The following is a 19679-nucleotide window of genomic DNA, read 5'->3' on the forward strand; positions in this document are numbered from 1 at the left end:
TTTTTATTTCCATACTTTGTGGACCAGGCGCGAACGTAGACCCCACAATTTTAATTAACGACCATTCTGCAGGATCAAACATGTCCATTCCTGTGTCTCGATACATCTTCTATCATTATATGTAATCAGTTTTTTAAAATAGTCAACCATATAGGAGCCTATTCGTGACCACACACCTACACATTCAGCTTTATATATATATATATATATATATATATATATATATATATATATATATAATCTCTGCAATTGATTTTGAATTATACTTTTCTTCAATTTATTGGATTTTACGATTGTTCCTATATTTTATTCTGCATTTACGCAATGAAATATCATTTTTATAATCTTTGCTTCTTTTAGGCTTTCATCCAAGTTTTCTAGTTTTTCAATATATGCGCTAAATGGCAAAATTAATTACTGCTTATAAATTTTATTTTGCTAAAAATATTTCATCTGATGAAATGAACCATTTGTTGAAAACCTTGGATTAAGGAACAAAAACTAAAAAGTTTTGTATTCCTCTTAAAATAATACATTTTTTTTAATTTATGGAATTAAACTCCAAATTGTCAAATATATTAAATATGACAATCGTAGTTTTGATTATATTTTAAAAATGAATAAGGAGAGTTAATTCTACATATATACTGAAAACGAATAAAGAAAAACATTTTCAAAATGTCTTCCGTGATTTCAATGTCATTTTAATGCAATTGCTTTTGCTTCCATTTCATTGAGTCGATCATTTTTTTTTTTATAAATCATATATTTCAATATATTCGTAGTAATTATTTGAAATGCGGAATAATGTGTGTGTATATATATATATATATATATATATAGTAAAAAAATTAAAATATATATATACTAAAAAAATGGAATGTGTGTGTGTATATATATATATATATATATAGATATATAGTGCTGGCAAAAAGAAAGTATGCACTTGTAATTTTTTCAAAAATTGCAAATTTAAGCTAAATTTTATGTAACTGTTGAAATAACCTATACCTCATTTGATTCGTCTTTTATTCCTCTATAATTTTCCCCGTTCATATTTGACTTTTAATTGAAATATTCTGCTGTTCCCGTCAATTTAAAAAAAAATAACTTCAAATTGAGGAGGCAAAAAGAAAGATCGCAGTAACAAATTCACTTAAAACCAGCTTAAATTATCGCCACTAAATAAGTTTATAATATACACCAACAGGCAGCAAAGCATCCCTAATCGTAATTGTTGTTGTTACATGTTATACAACGTAAAATTTAATCCATATGCCATGACTTTCTCTTAGTGATCGTCAGGAGCTCATTAATCTCCACCTTTCTGGTTTATCCAATCGAGAAATCGGCCGCAGATAGAAATGTGATGAGAAAACGGTACGAAAGACTGTGCAAAAGCACCAAAACACCGGTAGTGTTCGTGATGCCTCTACATCTGGTGGCACTAGAGTTACTTCTGACAGGGAAGAGAATGCTATCAAGATCCGCAGCCTAAGAAACAGATTTGAAACAGCTCCCCAAATCCAACAACAATGTAATCTTGTTAAAAAGTGCTCTCTTTCTACTGTCAAGAACAGATCAAAGGAATTTGATTTGCGAGGATATGTTGCAAAACGCAAGCCAATGATTTCTGTAAAGAACAGAAAGCGCCGTTTGGACTTCGTCAGATGCAATGAAGATCATAACTCTTCATATTGGTGAAAAAGGCTTTTTAGCGACGAAAGTAAGTTCAATAGGCTAGGCAGCGATGGTAGGCAGTACGTCATCGGAGGCAAGATGAATAATTTAATCCTAGGTTTTCAGTTTCAACGCTGCAAGGTGGTGGAGGTCTAGTTTTGGTGTGGGGCATTATTAGTATCAATGGTTCAGGGGCAATAGTTCGCTTGCAAGGTCGAATTAATTCGACCTATACCACTATCAGCCGGTCACTGAGGTGTGACCGACAGACGTGTTATAGTAAATGTCTTAAAGCGGTCTCATGAAGATGGGCCAGTCATTAGGGTCTGTGTAGCAAGAAGAAAATAATACTTGAGATGTTGGATCTGGGTGTGGCTCCTTTCTTTTCTCAAGATGATCTCTTCACCCTGGTGGCATTCTGGTTGGAATCTTCATCTCTTTGTCCTCAGGGCCGCCTTTCTACTTAAGATATTTATGAAGGCATTCATGGCAGACACAAGAAAAACGACACGCGACACAATTGTAACACACATAAGGTATAACTATTTTATTTTACAAAATATATATAGAAATACATATTACAATTAATTTTTACAATTTAAACTGGACAATAGGCTTTTCATAGCTAACTACTTTTACTAGTGTTGAGGGAGGGGGTGCCCCCCCCCTCATTTACGGAGAGACAGAATATGCGTCCTCACATCATGGTGGTCGTGCAGGAAAGAGACAGAAAGATAGCAAGGGAATTATGGGAAGGGATTTCTTTGTATCTCTACGCTCATGGCCAAATTACCACCCGTCCATGCTGCAGAGTGTGTTAGAAACAGTGGCACAAAGAAATAGTGCCACATCCCTCCCTATGCAATCCGAAATTCATGAGTATTCATAAATTTCAGAAGTCCCTAATTTTCCGTGAATGGTGCGTCAACCGGCCGTCAGCAATCAATGTCCCCATGCTCTACGTTCCATCAGGAACTCAGTGAAGCAAGTTATTTTTTTCCACCAGGCTCCTGGTAGACTGGTATACTGCTTCAAATACCAGAGAGGGTAATCATCCTCGCCCTCCATCGAGGCAATGACCTCATGATTTCAGTTACTGGATTTGCACTTTCTTAAGCAACCAGTATAATATTTTTTAACAAAGCCGGATTTTACGTGAGTTCATCACGCCGACCTATACGTATTTGACTAAGCCGGATTGTACGTGAGTTTATCACGCCGACCTATACGTATTTCACTAAGCCGGATTCTACGTGAGTTTATCACGCCGACCTATACGTATTTGACTAAGCCGGATTCTACGTGAGTTTATCACGCCGACCTATACGTTTTTTAATTTAGTCTGCATAACATTATTTCCGTAACTGGATTTACGCTCCCTTCAGCAACCAGTATAATGTATTTTAACCAAGTCGGAGTTACGTGACCTCATCACGCCGACCTATATGTATTCCAAGTTATTACTTTAGTTACTGGACTTACGCTCTCTTCAGCAACCAGCATAATGTATTTTAAATAAGTCGGGGTTATGTGACCTCATCACGCCGACCTATATAGATTTAGTAAAACCTCGGTCTTCAGAGGTTCTAATCCAATTTAATTCTGTTAGAGCAAGGAGTCTGCCGCCGAGCGACCAATAAAAACTATCCACTACGGAATATTTATTAATTATATAAAGAATTAATTAAGAAGGGCACTCAGCCTTCATGAGTTAGAATACTCAATTAGGGCAAAAAAATTAAAAATAAACAATTCAGAAACCTGGTATACATTAAATCAATGAAATAGAGTGTTAACAATTTTTTTTTTCTTAAAAAAAGAAGACATTTTTTAAAAAATCATTTCAGAGCAGCTCAGTCACAATTAGAATTTGTTTACACAATGCAAACGCATTACAAGTTATTACATTCATAATTACCTTTTCCCCAAATTTCAGGGTACATTTAAAAAGTATGTGTATTTTTCTAAAAAAATGATTTAACAAAAGATCATTAAAATTTCATTCCCAAATTTAAAAATCATTTGGTTCATCGTTAAAATCAATTTATGTTAGTTAACTTCTTCCCAAAGTAATTCGCATTATTTTAAAAACAATCTTCTCAATAGGTCATAAACTTCGAATAGACCCATTTTTCGTAATACAATTCAAAAATTATTCCAAACATTTGGTTCATTATTAAAATTAGTCTTCCTAAAAGATCATAGAAAATTCATTTTGAATCAATTTACCCTTCACAATGAGATTCAGAGACATCCCAAAACTTTTTCATTTCGTAATTATTATTTTTAAAATTCAGTGTACATTTAAAGTTATTTAATTGATTCTTAAAAATCATTTCTTCTTATAGACCATTATCAAGGTCATTTCGAATTCAGAAACTTTCACGTTAATTAACTTTTTTTTTTCAAAGTAATTATTTTATTATTTAAAAGCAACTCTTTTCCTAAACTCACTCACAAGGATTATTTCGAATTAATAAACTCCCGCCACACCTGGGAGTTACATTAGTTAACGACCAGTTCTGTATAGTTAACAGCTCGAAAATATTAAAGTTTCAATTAAAGAGAGATCTTTCTAGACTGGGGAAATCTTTTTTCTTCTTAAGAATTAATTCAATTTTACGTATATACTCCTCAGTCAATATTTCAAGGACCCCTATCATACGGTCCAATTTCAAATAAACCTTCAATTAAAGAATTCGCTCGAATAATTCTTCCTTAAAAATAATCTAGAATTCAGGAAAATTTCTTTCGTTAGTCAAATAATATTTCCTTAGAAATTATAAAAAATTCAGAGAATATTCGAAATGTAATAGCATAATTTTTCTTTAAAAAAAACTATGAAAATTTCAGAGAACTCTTGAAAAATTAACGTAATCATGTAACAGTTGGCTTTTGCAAACACTCGAAGATTTCAAAAAAGTACTTCAAGTTCTGTTTGAATAATTGTCTCTGTTTTTATTTTTAATAAAAAAACAATTGAAGACATCATTTAATGTAATTTAACGAAGCATAAATAATTTTGTTCTTTAAACTTGGTAGAAAAATTTTAAAAAACTCCAAGTTAATTCGTTATTATAGGCCCTCCTGCAATCAGCCATGGGGGTTTAGCTATACAATTATTAAAACGCAAGAGTAGAGAGAGAGAATGAGGGGGAAAAGAAGGGGATAGAGACAGAGCGATGCCATTACACACCCCACCACCCTCATAATATCATTACGTAATAACAAAAAAAAAATCGACAATTTTAAAAGTCACTCTCTCGTCCTCACAGACCCTAACAGGTAAGGGAATGAGAGAGAGGGAGATAGAGAAGAAGAGAGAGAGAGGCAGCTAGCGTTGTTCTCCCACCCATCCCTCAACACCCTCACAAACACCATGACGAGGTCATCTTCGTTTATCTTTCCCATGTGCGGCCATTGTTTTAAACAAATGATTGACACGTAGACTTAAACAGTTCTACAGTTTAAAAAAATAACAAAATAGAAAAACAATCTTATTTTGAATAATTTTGTAAAATCCATTCTCACACAAAACTTTCATATTATGTAATCTAAATTTTTAGTAATGATCTTTTTCTTTCATTTCTTTTCTTTTTTTAACAGACAAAAAAAATCAATAAAAAAACATTATCAAATCAAAAAAAGTCCCCTTATGTTTCAGCGTTAATTGTTACCTAACCTGAAAAAGGACATATTAACTGTTCATGCAACACAGTGCCGAAACAAAGTTCCATTTTCTCAAATCCCACTGAAAAAGTCATTAAAATTATACAAAGTTCTTACATTTGCAAAGTCAAAAGCAATTTTTTTAAAAAGTCCTATATTTTTATAAGCCTGAAATAAAGATCAGATAAAAAAAATGTTAGGTATCCTTTTTTTCTTTTAAATCTTTTAAATTTATTTTTCGAGCTTCGTGTTTGAAGGTTTTTTTTTCTTTTTCTTTCATGTAATAACAAGATCCATAGACATACACACATATAGATATATATCCTGAGAGAGACAGAAAGAGAGAAAGCGTGAGAGAGAAAGAGATATTGCATATACTAGAGACAATTTCTTTTTGTCTCTGTATTTTTCCTTTGTGTAGGACACACTTCTTACTTTTTTTCGAAGGGTTATTTTTCAATACTCTTTTTTTTAATCGATCTTTTGTAACTGTTTTTTTTTTTTTTGTGTAGGTGCAAGACAATTTTTTTTCAGGTTCTGATTTTCTTGTTGAGTGCGTTTTTTTTTTTGTGCGCGTGTGTACTGGTCTGCCATTTTTTTTTAATTTTGCTTGAAATATTCAGTTTTTTCCGTTTTTAAAGACCGTGGACCATTTTTTTTATTCGATTTGTCTAGTGGCCATTATTTTTGGTTGTGCGGTGGGTTAAGGGTCGAAATTATTTCCATGCTGGCAAACAATATATCCTGGTCATAGCGCATCATTTATACCACTACCAGCCGGTCACTGAGGTGTGACCGACAGACGTGTTATAGTAAATGTCTTAAAGCGGTTTCATGAAGATATGAAGATGAGCCAGTCATTAGGGTCTGTGTAGTAAGAAGAAAATCATACCTGAGATGTTGGATCTGGGTGTGGCTCCTTTCTTTTCTCAAGATGATCTCTTCACCCTGGTGGCATTCTGGTTGGAATCTTCATCTCTTTGTCCTCAGTGCCGCCTTTCGACTTAAGATATTTATCAAGGCATTCATGGCAGACACAAGAAAAACGACACGCGACACAATTGTAATATACACAAGGTATAACTATTTTATTTTACAAAATATATATAGAAATACATATTACAATTAATTTTTACAATTAAAACTGGACAATAGGCTTTTCAAAGCTAACTACCCTAACTAGTGTTGAGGGAGGGGGTGCCCCCCCCCTCATTTACGGAGAGACAGAATATGCGTCCTCACATCATGGTGGTCGTGCAGGAAAGAGACAGAAAGATAGCAAGGGAATTATGGGAAGGGATTTCTTTGTATCTCTATGCTCATGGCCAAATTACCACCCGTCCATGCTGCAGAGTGTGTTAGAAACAGTGGCACAAAGGAATAGTGCCACAGACCAAGTACATTAATATGTTGACTGAGTATTTTCTACCTACTTTGGTTGAGATTTGGATAATAATCCCATCTTCATGCAGGATAATGTTCCCATTCACACAGCTGGCAATGTCAAGAGGTTCCTGAAAGAGCATGATATTCCATGTTTGGATTGGCCAGCACAATCTCCAGACCTCAATCCTATCGAAAACCTATGGCATTAAATCAAGAAAGAGATACGCAATGATAAAATTAAAATTTTCAAAAACTTTAGACAAAAAATAAAGAAAAGTGGGATGCCCTTTCCCCGGAGGATTGCTGCAGTCTAATTCAAGGAAGGGCTATGCTACTGAATATTAACTAGTTCATTGTGTTCCTGTTGTATTTGTGTTGCATTAATGTCCTACAGTTACATTTAAATAACAACTTTCCATTGTGCGGACTTTCTTTTTGCTTCCGCAATTTGAAAGTTTGTTTTTTTTAAATTAAAAGTCAAATATGATCAGGTAAAATTATATAAGAATAAACGGCCAATCAAATGTTTAAAGTTGCATTAAATTTAGCTTAAATTTGCAATTTTTGAAAACATTACAAGTGCAGACATTCTTTTTACCGCCTGTGTGTGTATATATATATATATATATATATATATATATATATACTAAAAAATGGAATATATATAAATATGTATGTAGGTATATATATATATATATATATATATATATATATATACATATATATATATATATATATACACAAAACAACAACAAAAAAAAACGTCTCATGAACTTTTTCAAATTGTTGATCAGGTAAAATTAAAGAAGAATAAAAGGCCAATCAAATGAGGTATGGTTTGTTTAAACAGTTACATTAAATTTAGCTTAAATTTGCAGTTTTTGAAAAAATTACAAATGCAGACATTCTTTTTGCCGCCTGTGTGTATATATACTAAAAAATGGTATATATATAAATATGTATGTATGTATGTATATATATATATATATATATATATATATACAAAACAACAACAACAACAAAAAAAACGTCTCATGAACTTTTTCAAAATGTCTTTTTTCAATCTGAGTTTTCTTTTTCTTTTGGATATTTTATTTTAATGTAGTTGTTTGTGTTTCGCTTTCAAATATCTGAATATGAATCTTTTATTCCAAAATATTCGCCGTAATTATTTGAAATAGTGTAATATTTCGGCGTTTGTACACTCTAATGTGATTTCAAATAAATACATTTAAGGTAAAAAAAAATATATAATAATACGAGTGATTACTTTTGTGTCATATCGAAATTAGTAAAAATTCCAAGAATTATGAAAAATATGATTGAGTAAAAGAACTGTTATAATTATTTTTTCTTTACAAAAAATATGGATTTTAGCGCTATTTTCTTTTTTGTAATTGTGGATTGCAATTATGTTTTTTACAAAATCATAGACTGTAGTTATCTCCCCTAGATTTTAAAAATTTCTTGAAGCTTATCAAATACAATAAAATTCTATAATTTGAAAAATTTTAATTTTACTTGTAATTATTTTTCTACGAGATCATTTTTCGGAATTTTCGGAATTTTTACATCCCATTAGAGTGTTTTTTTATCTGGCATATGTATATATATATATATATATATATATATATATATATATATATATATATATATATATAAAGAGAGAGAGAGAGAGAGAGAGAGAGAGAGAATTGCATTATAGTGAACTAACACCATATATGTAAAAAGAGGTAAAAAAAGAATATACATAGCAAAAGCAAACGATATATATATATATATATATATATATATATATATATATATATATATATATATATATATATATATATACAGTGATGATCATATTTATTGGCACGGTAAAATAAAAGTTAAATTTTGTCTAATAAATTCTAAAAAAGGGATTAAATTAAAGAAAATAACAAAGTATATTATGTATTTTTAACTGGCCTTTCAGATGCAGCAATCGGATTTTAGAAAAAATAAATAACAAAGGAACAACAAACATAATTGCAAAAAACCCTCGTTCAAAATTATTGGCACGGCTTTGTTTTTCTTTTAGTATCAGTATAATATCAATCAATTTCCGGTTTACGTGCTTTCTGAACTTTTTTATAGCCATATTATGCTTGTTTTACGCTAATTCAGTGAATAATTTTTTTTCAGATAATTTTTAGATAGCGATTTATTTAAACTATTATAAGTGACTAAATTATAATTTTCAATCGCCATGGTTAAAACTAAGGAACACAGCGAAGACGTCAGGAAGCTTGTTGTAGCATGCCATACCAATGGGGAGGGCTATGATGAGATTTCAAAGAAGCTAAACCTTCCCAAATCCACTGTTAGAGCCATAATAAACAAGTTCAAATCGCAAGGCCACGTTATGAGTTTAGAGGGTAGAGGGAGAAAAAGGATTCTTTCCCCAAGAGATGAACGGAAAATTGTTCGACAAGTAAAACAAAACCCAAGGATCTCTGTTGGGGAGATTGTTGATGAACAGAGCACCTCTGGAGTGAATGTATCTCGACATACAGTTGGTAGAGATTTGAAGAGAGCTGGTTTAAAAGCATGTCGTCCGAGAAAGACTCCCTTATTGAAGCCTATGCACCTGAAAGCAAGGCTAGCCTTTGCAAAACGTCATATTGATAAAGATGTTGCATTCTGGAAACGTGTTCTATGGACTGACGAAACGAAAATAGAGTTATTTGGCCATAATAAAGTGTCTTATATTTACAGAAAATCTGGCGAAGCTTTCCTGCCTAAGAACACCATACCCACAGTGAAGCACGGTGGAGGCAGTTTGATGTTTTGGGGATCCTTTGCTGCCTCTGGACCAGGGCGACTTGTTAAGGTCACAGGTAGCATAAAAAAGGAAGATTATGTTAAAATATTGGATAAAAACCTGAAAGACTTTGCTAAAGAGCTCTCACTTGGTCGTCGTTGGTGGTTCATGCAAGATAATGACCCAAAGCATTCGGCTAAACTGACTAAGAAATGGCTTGAGGACAATCATATTAATGTTTTGGAGTGGCCATCACAAAGCCCAGACCTTAATCCAATTGAAAATTTATGGAGAACATTAAAATTGAGGGTAATGCAAAGGAAGCCTAAGAATCTTATTCAATTGGAGGATTATTGTCAGGAAGAATGGGCTAAAATTACTACTGAAGAGTGCAACAACTTGGTTGTAAACTATGAAAAGCGACTGAGGAAGGTAATCAAGGCCAAAGGCTATACAATTGATTATTAAATAAATCGTGCCAATAATTTTGAACAAGGGTTTTTTGCAATTATGTTTGTTGTTCCTTTGCTATTTATTTTTTCTAAAATCCGATTGCTGCATCGGAAAGGCCAGTTAAAAATACATAATATACTTTGTTATTTTCTTTAATTTAATCCCTTTTTTAGAATTTATTAGACAAAATTTAACTTTTATTTTACCGTGCCAATAAATATGATCATCACTGTATATATATGTGTGTGTGTGTGTGTGTGAAAGTGTCTGTCTGTGTGTGTATCTCTGTGTGTACATTTACCTACGCAATAACTCTGTAAATTTTTAGTCTACAGACTCGAAATACAGGGTACTGAGATTTGTGAAAATCTATATGATCGGTTTTCGGCCAGAAATTTGGCGATTAAGGGGTCAAACTTCAACGATTTGACCTTTGAGAACTCTACCAAACTCCTCCGAAAATTTTCGCTCTAAACACTTGAAATTTTAGTTATAGAATCATTGGACAGGGATCTAAGTTAATAACTTAATTTGAGCCAAAAACAATAAATTTTAAGGGGCCATGATGGGGTCAAAGTGAAAAAAAATTACCACTTTATTTTTTTGCTCAACATACATCTCCAAATACCCGGGCAACGCCGGGCCCCTCTGCTAGTATAATATATATATATGAGAAAAAGCGACACATATATGGTGTTATTGTGAAGACGACTGACTTTAAATTGATGACTCTATTTTGAATTTCTGATTTGGTAATTGTCGGTTGTAAATGCTGAAACTTTGAAATAAACCACATATTTGTATAATAAAAACATTTTTGTCTCTGAATTATTTTGATTAATTACGCTACCTCTTAAAAAACAACTTAAAAAAAATGAAATTTTTATGCATTAAAAAAAAAAGAATTAAAAACAAAAACTGCCAATAAATATTTCAAAACTTTTTTACTCTTCTTTTCATCTAATTTTTTTTTCTTCAGAGGATTCAGGAGGTAGGATATCCCCAGGTCAGTTTGAATGTAAATGCAGTCCTGTTTTGTTGTGTTTTCCCTCGTGTTTAGCCGAAGCACCTTTGCCTACAGACAACCAGACAAGTCAAGTATGATTCTGGTTAGGCTCACAAGACACAGTTTTCTTTCTTTGTAGTTTTACACTGATGTCAACCCAATATTTATTTTGTCTGCAGCAGCTTTGCATTTTGCTTATTATTTTGACTATTATTATTATTATTTTTTTTTTTTTTACTTTTAGTAGTAGTATGAATATTGTATTTTATTAGTAGTAGCCACATCATTATCATTATTATTATTCACTCTTTTATGATTATGATTATTTTATATTATAATTATGTTATTTTGATTGTTATTATTATTATAATTATAATTATTAATATGACAATTCTAATTATAGGTATTATAATAATAATTAGTATTATTATTATTACAATTATTATTAATTATTATAATAATAATTATTATTATTGCTATACTAATGATTACTATTATAATAATAACAATTATTATAATCATCATCGTCACTTATTTCTACTTATTATATTTATTATTTTTATTCTAATTACTGTCATTATATTACTTTGATTTTATTTCATTGTATATTTTAATTAATATTGTAGTTAGTCTACTTAATATTATTATCGTTGTTGTTCATTAATAGTGACAATAATATTAATATAGTTTCAATATGATAATTATTCTAATAATTATAATTATTATTGTTAGATTAATAATTATGTTTTCTCATAGTTATTAATTTTATTCTAATTATTATTATCATTTTAATTTTATTCTAGTTAGTCTAATGATTATTTTTGCTGTTGTTATCACTAAATAATGACAATAATGATCATATGGTTTCAATATAACATTATTATTGTTAGTCATGATTATTATTTCCTTATTGTCTTTTTCATTATCGATGTTGTCATTATAGTCATGAATATGTATCTCAATGTTGTTTTGTTGCTTATTTATGTACTTTGATTTAGATCATTAATGTTTTTATTTTTATTTTAATTTTCTGTCTTGATAGCATTGCAAAAAGATTTTGTCTTGAATAGCATAGCAAAAATATTTTGTTTTTTTTTTGTTTTTTCAAGAAAATATCTCCATTTTACCCAATATTTGTTGTAATAATTAAAAAAAAATTAAATCAATAGTTTTTTATTTTATTTTTCCCTTTTGTCAAGCGCGGATTCAAATAAATTGGAAATTAATAATTTCAAAATTGTACCAATTATCTGCACCAGTCACTTTTATAGAGCAAATATGCAAAATCAATTTCATGATATCTTCTACTATTATATAAAAGGAACTGTGTGAGTGTTAGTGTGTGTGTTCCATATAAACTCGGAAATGGCTGGGCCGATTTTTGAAATTTCTCCCGACGGTACTTGATGTGCCTGGGGGTGTTCTTACGTAGTTTCTGTATCAGACAGTGTGTCTGGTAAGTATCAATAATCGAAAAATTCTGATTAAAGAAAGAAGTTTGATTTTGGTCAAAGATAACACTAATATATATATATATATATATATATATATATATATATATATATATATATATATGCGTTTTATTTTTTATTACCGTATCTTTCTGTTAAGTTACATTATTGTTTCGGCTACTCGGCCGTTTTTTTTTGGGGGGGGCGAGTAGCCGAAATAATAATGTAACTTAACAGAAAGATACGGTAATAAAAAATAAAACGCATATTTGCTCTACAACAGTATTGAGCACTTTCTTCAGTTTTTATTAATTACCATCTCCATTATATATATATATATATATATATATATATATATATATATATATATATATATATATATATATATATAACGTGTATGACAGCAAAGAGAGTTCCTTTTAACCCGAGATGTCTTTCTCCTTATATGCCAAGCCACATTCTGGAGTATGTATATTAAAACTTTGTATATTAAGATTTACAAAAATTTATTATTCGACAAGGAGCACCTAATGAACATTTAGAAAAATTTTTTATTCTGTCGTGTTTCAAACATTATCTTTTTTTCTTCAGAGTAAAGATATTAGCAAGATATTATTAGTGTGTAAATTGAAACATTTGAAGTGAATCAATTTTGCATAATATTTGATAAATGCACAAGTGCAAACGTTCAAAGGATATTTAGATTGAGTCCGGATAAATTCATAAAACATGATGGAGTAATAAGAATTTGTGAAAGAATCTATACTTTTATAATTTTTTTTTATATATTAATATTCACATTAAAAACCTTTTTTTCTATTTATTTAAAAAGAAAATACAGCTTTGTTATATATAGGTCGTGGAATTGCATTCATCTGCAAAAGATTTAGCTAATTTGCATATTCTTTTAAACATTCATTTTCATTAATTCTTTATTAGTTTTTTTCGGTTTTCTTATGGGATGATCATCTTTAGTTAACTACTACGTGTAATTATATTCATGCAAGTATTCTACATGATTTATACTTGTGTAACATTTGGGTAAAACGGTTATAGTAAACACAAACCTCTTTCTCTATATATTTATGTATGCGTATATATATTGGTTTTAAAAAAAATTGCCTACCAGACTCCTCTGCCAGTTTTAGGTCTACAGACATGAAACTTAATATATAGAGTATTCGAACCTATGCAAAACTTTATATGATAAATAAGAATAAAACAAGATAGATGAAATGTAAATCATAAAAAACAAAAGAAATGTCGTTATATAAATAAAGGGTTATTTTGAGGGGAGAAGGGGTGACTAAAGTGGGGTGAGTTCTAAAAGAGGAATTCATGGAAGGCTTAAAGGATTAGGAGTCTAGAAAATGGAGGATTGTTTCTCCTTATTGAACTAATAAATACATTCATATATCCACTTTATCTTATTATATTTCATTTTGTTATGCTCCACCCCACATGTTGAGCTTCTTAAATCTCTATATAAAGAATCTATCTAAATTCTTTAATTCTACTTGATTATACACACACTTGTGTGCATTTCCCTACCAAACTACTCTGTTAATTTTCAGTTTACAGACTCGAGATTTGACATAAAGGGTATTGAGATTTCGAAAAATCGGTTTTCGGCCAGAAATTTGGCTGTTATATTTTAATTAATATTGTAGTTAGTCTCCTGAATATTATTATCGTTGTTGTTCATTAATAGTGACAATAATATTAAAATTTTAATTATTATTATTATTATTATTATTATTATTATTATTATTATTATTGTTACATTAAATTTTAATAATAATATTATTATTATTGTTAGATTAGATGTTCAACGATTTGACCTTTAAAAACTACCAAACTCCTCTGCCAATTTTGGATCTAAACACTAGAAATTTTAGATGCAGTTTACTTGAACATGGATCCAACCTTTTAATTTCATTTGAGCCCAAAACAATAAATGTTAAGAAGGCCAAATTTTTTAAAATTTAACCTCTGCGGTCTCTACCAAATTACTCAGCCAATTTTTGCTCTAAACTTTGGAAATTTTACATAAAATGTATTCAAACATAGGGCAAGCTTTTTAATCGATTTTTGGCCGAAAACGTGGCCGCCAAGGGGTCAAAGTTCAAAAGATTTTACCTTTGCCGTCTCTAGCAAACTTTTCAGCCAATTTTGGGTCTAAACATTTGAAATTTTGCATAAAGGGTATTCAGATATGCAGCAAGCTTTTTAATGAGTTTTTAGGCAAAAATGTGCCTGCCAATAGGTTAAAGTTGAAAGAGTTGACGTTTGCAGACTCAACCAGACTTCTCTGCTAATTTTGAGTCTATACACTTGAAATTTTAGATGTAGGTTACCTGGACATGAGTCAAACTTTTTAATATATATATATATATATATATATATATATATATATATATATATATATATATATATATATGCACATAAAGTTAAGAACAGTACATAGGGCCCGAACAAAGCCAGGCTGAACTGCTAGTATATATATATATATATATATATATATATATATATATATATATATATATATATATATATATATATATATATATATAAGATAACTGTACCTATTAAGCATTGCCTGGAAATCATTGGTTGAAGATTTCTTATAAAATTAAAAATATTAGTTGTATTATTTTATTTCGATAATTACCCCAATAGAATTTTGATTAAAAGTAAAATGTAAAAAATATGCTTGAAATCAAGCAAAACTAGCAGGACCTGTGGAAATTCCACAGCAGCATCTTTCATATGTAATATATTGCTGCTCTGGATTCTCTGGATGTTCAGCACGAATAGAGACCCCACGATATTATTGTAGCCCTTTTGTTAAAGCTGTAAAAGTATTTATCAAAATAATCTGGTTAAGGTAGTGTCAGAAAATATCTGGTTATTGCAGTTTATCTCCAATAGACTAAAAGGATATTGACATATTTCTATTGTATGAACACCTGGCACGAACGGAAACCCCAGGATATTATTATACCATCTTTAGATAGAACAGATACTACTCTTGGATCCTAGCCAGAAGGTATATTTTAGTTTCACACACAGACTAAAAGCAACATCATTTTATTTTTATTTATTTTTACATTATGTCTTCAGTGATCGGGAGATTCTATTTATTAAAAAGGAGAATAACATACTCTATAAATTAATTTAATGTCCATAGTATGTTATCACCTTCTTTATAATAAATAAGATTTTCCAATCGAATAATTTAAAAATTTTATGTACAAAACAGTTTTTCTTAAATTATTTTAGTTAAAATAATGTTGTAATAAAAATAATTTATTTAGAAAAAGGAACTGTCATTTAATATATATATATATATATATATATATATATATATATTTGTAGTCATCGCCATACAGTCCTGTTTCGTTGTATCACAACTCATCAGTGCTGCTAGACTAGCACCTCTTCCAAGCCAAGGATCGAACCTAAAACAGTCGTGTTGACAGTCGGCAGCTCTACCTCTCGACCACTGAAGCGACACCCAAAAATAGCTCGTCCGAATATCTATTTAAACAAACATCATTCCGCTACTTGTACAGTGCGCAAATCGCCTGTTTATAGATTTAATGTTTTTATAAAAATATTTTATGTACAATTTAGGTTTCGTTTCGCTAATAACGTGTCGCTTGTTTCATAACATTGTAGTAGTAACAATAATATTTTAACGAAAACATCAGCGTCTCACTCTCGCTTGTTCTCTCTCTCTTTCGTGCTCTCTCTCTCTCTCTCTCTCAATAAACAAATGTAAGAAAATAAACAATGAAAAAAACAAATATCTGCTCAATTTTTGTCCCCGCCAGCCAAGAAATTGTGTTTTCGTTTTTACTACGGAATAACTTAAAAATAATTTATTTAGAAAAAGGAACTGTCATTTAATATATATATATATATATATATATATATATATATATATATATATATATATTTTAGATTTAATGTTTTTATAAAATATTTTATGTACAAAATAGGTTTCGTTTCGCTAATAACGTGTTGCTTGTTTTATAACGTTGTAGTAGTAGCAATAATATTTTAACGAAAGCGTCTCTCTCTCTTTTGCTCTCTCTATAAACAAATGTAAAAAATTAAACAATGAAAAAAAAACAAATAACTCGTTAATTTTTGTCCCCGCCGACCAAGAAATTGGTTTTTTACTACAGAATAGCTTAAAAACAATTATTTCTTAACAACTTTTGAAAGATAAAACCCTAAATTTTATAGACTTAAAAAATAAATATAGCGGCGAGAAGACGCTACTCGAATGCAAACTTGGAGCGTTCGTAAATGTGTATTCCAAAATTAAATGTCTATTCCAGAATTAAATCTCAACCAATCAAATTTGCCAGAAAGCATGACACGCAAAAGAACACACACGCTATTGTATTAATATATAGATAACAATATGTAAGTCATGTATAAGCGAGAAAACTAGACAGAAACACTGGCAGCTAATATTATTATTTATATTAAGAAGATGACATTGGAAATGAAATACCGAACAATAAATTAAATAATCTTAAGGAAATACGTTATATTTTAAGCTACAAAGAGTCATCTCACTTAGCCTATTTGAGTTTTTATTTAACATTTTGACATAATATACCTTATTAATATTTTTCGCCCCACAAAACTGAAGCCAAACACATTTTGGCATTGTCAAAATCGTGCTGAAAAGAAATAAAATCGGATAATGTTTAGCCAGAATCAAATATCGATGCTATTAAAGTCTAAATTAAAACATCCGAAATCCTGAGTATAAAAGACGTAGTGGCGAGGCTCTATTAGAGGGCTGTGGGGAATGTTGTGTTTCCTCTTAGTTACCATTGTTTCCAGGTCTACTTTGATCCAGAGTAATAAAATGTTAATAGCATTGCCGACTCATCCCAGATGAAAACCCGTTTCAGAGATAAATTCAGGTTCATAGTTAAAACAATGAACCTTTCATCAAATAATAGGCGTTACTTGTGTATACCCATCTGTGTCAGTTTTATATTATAACTATTTTCATGTATGAATTCACATTTGGATCTAATGAACATTTGACTGCCAATGATATTAAGATTTTGAGAAAATATTACGACCAGTGCTTTATGAGGTGTGTGCACTTAATATTACAAGAACGGCACACTTTCTAGCTGGTTGCTGTTGCTTTATGAGGCAGGGTGTGCACTAAATCTCACCAGAATTGTACGTCTTCTAGCTAGTTGTTGTTGTAATAAGACTAAGACGAATACTGAAAAGCAGATGGCATTAACATCGTTTTCTGCTTCATCTGCAGTCGATTTACTCCTCGTTCTCAAAAGTAAGTAAGTTTGCACAGGAACATGTTAACTCAAAGTATTTGCTGTGCGAGTGTGTTATGGCTGCCGCAGGTAATCGTATCCTGTGTTGCTTGGTGCTAAGCTTATTTTGATGACATGAGGACTGAGGCGTTCCGTTTGGTTGCTTTGCCACTCAGACTTATGTGTTAAAGATCCGCAGCACTTCAATATTGAGTCGGGAATTTCTGAAAGCAGTTGTTTAAAAATTTTGGTTTGAGAAAGCATTTTCTTAATGTACAGGGACACTGTGTCTGATATTCACCACTCTATTAAGATATATGTGTAGATATATGAATTATCCGTCCCATCACACAAAGGCTATTAGGTAAAGAAACTTATTGACGAAAACATTAAGAGAAAGCAAGAAGAAATAGTAAGTCACTACACTACAACCGCTCTCTGTGCACTAAATCGCATGAAAATCGTACGCTTTCTAGCTGATTGCTGCTGTATTAAGACTGAGATGTAATTTGAATGAACACTTGAAAGTAGATGGTTGTAATTGCTACTCTCTTTCTTTGCTTCATTTAGATTCGGTGTCGGAAAGCAAGTAAGTTTTCACAGGAACGTGTTAACTTGAAATATTTGAATTCACATTTGGATCTAATGCACATGTGGCTGCCAATAATTTTAAGATGATGAGAAAACCCTACAACCGTCGTGTTATGAAGCAGTATGTGCACTAAATCTCACAAAAACTGTATGCCGTCCAGCTAGTTATGCTCGTAGAAAGACTGAGATGTAATTCGAATGAATGTTTAAAAGTAGATAGCATTAATTGCTATTTCCTTACTTTGCTTCATGTAGTCTCGGTATCCTCCTCGCTCCTAAAAAGCAAATAAGTTTTCACAGGAACATGTTAACTCGAAGTATATGCAGCACGAGTGTGTTAAAGAATTAGGAGATAACACTACAAACGTTGCCTTATGTGATAGTGTTTGATCTAAGTGCAGTGTGGGTGGATCACAGCTGTTACACGCGATTGTATTTTTTGGCATGATATGTAGTCTTATATAATGAGCACTCTGGATGTTCTGGTTAATTGCTCTATCAATCACACTTTATGCACAAGGCCAACAGTAGTACAGTGTTTGTGCAGAATGTTCTGGAACTTCAGTAAGCAGTCGTGGTCCTGGGTATAGCCTTGAGAGACATCCAGTGGGGAGGCCCCATTTGGGATCTATGAGAAATGCAAAGTCGCCCTTAGTAACGATTATTCCCAGGTCCACTTTGGTCTGGAGTGGTAACATCTGCTAGGGCATCTGGTCCTACCAAATCAGGCTGTCTTAAGATATGGGCTTCCTGAAAAAAACGGTCCTTGATATGACCTTAAACTATATCCAGTGGTGAGGCCCCAGCTTGCAGGCTTTGGGGAGTGTGGAGCCACCCTTGAATTGCCATTGCTCCCAGGTCCACTCTGACCAGGAGTGGTAGTACCTGTTAGGGCTGAACTATGGGTTAAATAGAAATGGACTTGAAAACAACAAATATATTCTATTAAAAAATTTTTCTTCAAAATCACCGGATTCAGCATTAAATAACCTGAAAAGGGTTAATATGCCATAAAACAAAAACAACCAACGAATCCTGAAAAAAAAATGCACCAAACATTACAGGCGGTATTGTTTTTTTGTTTCTTTTCCCTTTGCAAAATTCAATCATGTCCTGCAAAAAGCAAAAACAATAATAATCTTTCGACAAAACAACCAAACCAAACCCTATGAATAAATAAATATTTGAAGATATAAAGAACTTGAGGCATAAACTTTTTCCCAAATTACTGGATTTGACATTAAATAACCTGAAAGGGGTTGATATGCCATAAAGCACAACAACCAATCCAAAATCTGACAAGGTAAGTTTATATATTAGCTGCACATATAGATAATTTCAGA

General features: G+C 31.2%; 1 protein-coding gene across 1 annotated transcript in view; it reads left to right on the top strand.

Moving 5' to 3' along the window:
• LOC145291944 (protein lev-9-like) overlaps positions 1-19679 on the top strand; it is a 1240163-nt gene that overhangs the window by 895932 nt on the left and 324552 nt on the right. The window contains exon 11 of the mRNA XM_080137869.1: positions 10953-10979. Within this exon, the coding sequence (XP_079993995.1) occupies positions 10953-10979 (27 nt within the window). The remainder of the gene's footprint in view (positions 1-10952; positions 10980-19679) is intronic.

The sequence above is a fragment of the Euprymna scolopes genome, chromosome 13 (assembly GCF_053919585.1).
Source record: "Euprymna scolopes isolate OS-2025 chromosome 13, ASM5391958v1, whole genome shotgun sequence".
NCBI classification, from domain to species: Eukaryota; Metazoa; Mollusca; class Cephalopoda; order Sepiida; family Sepiolidae; genus Euprymna; species Euprymna scolopes.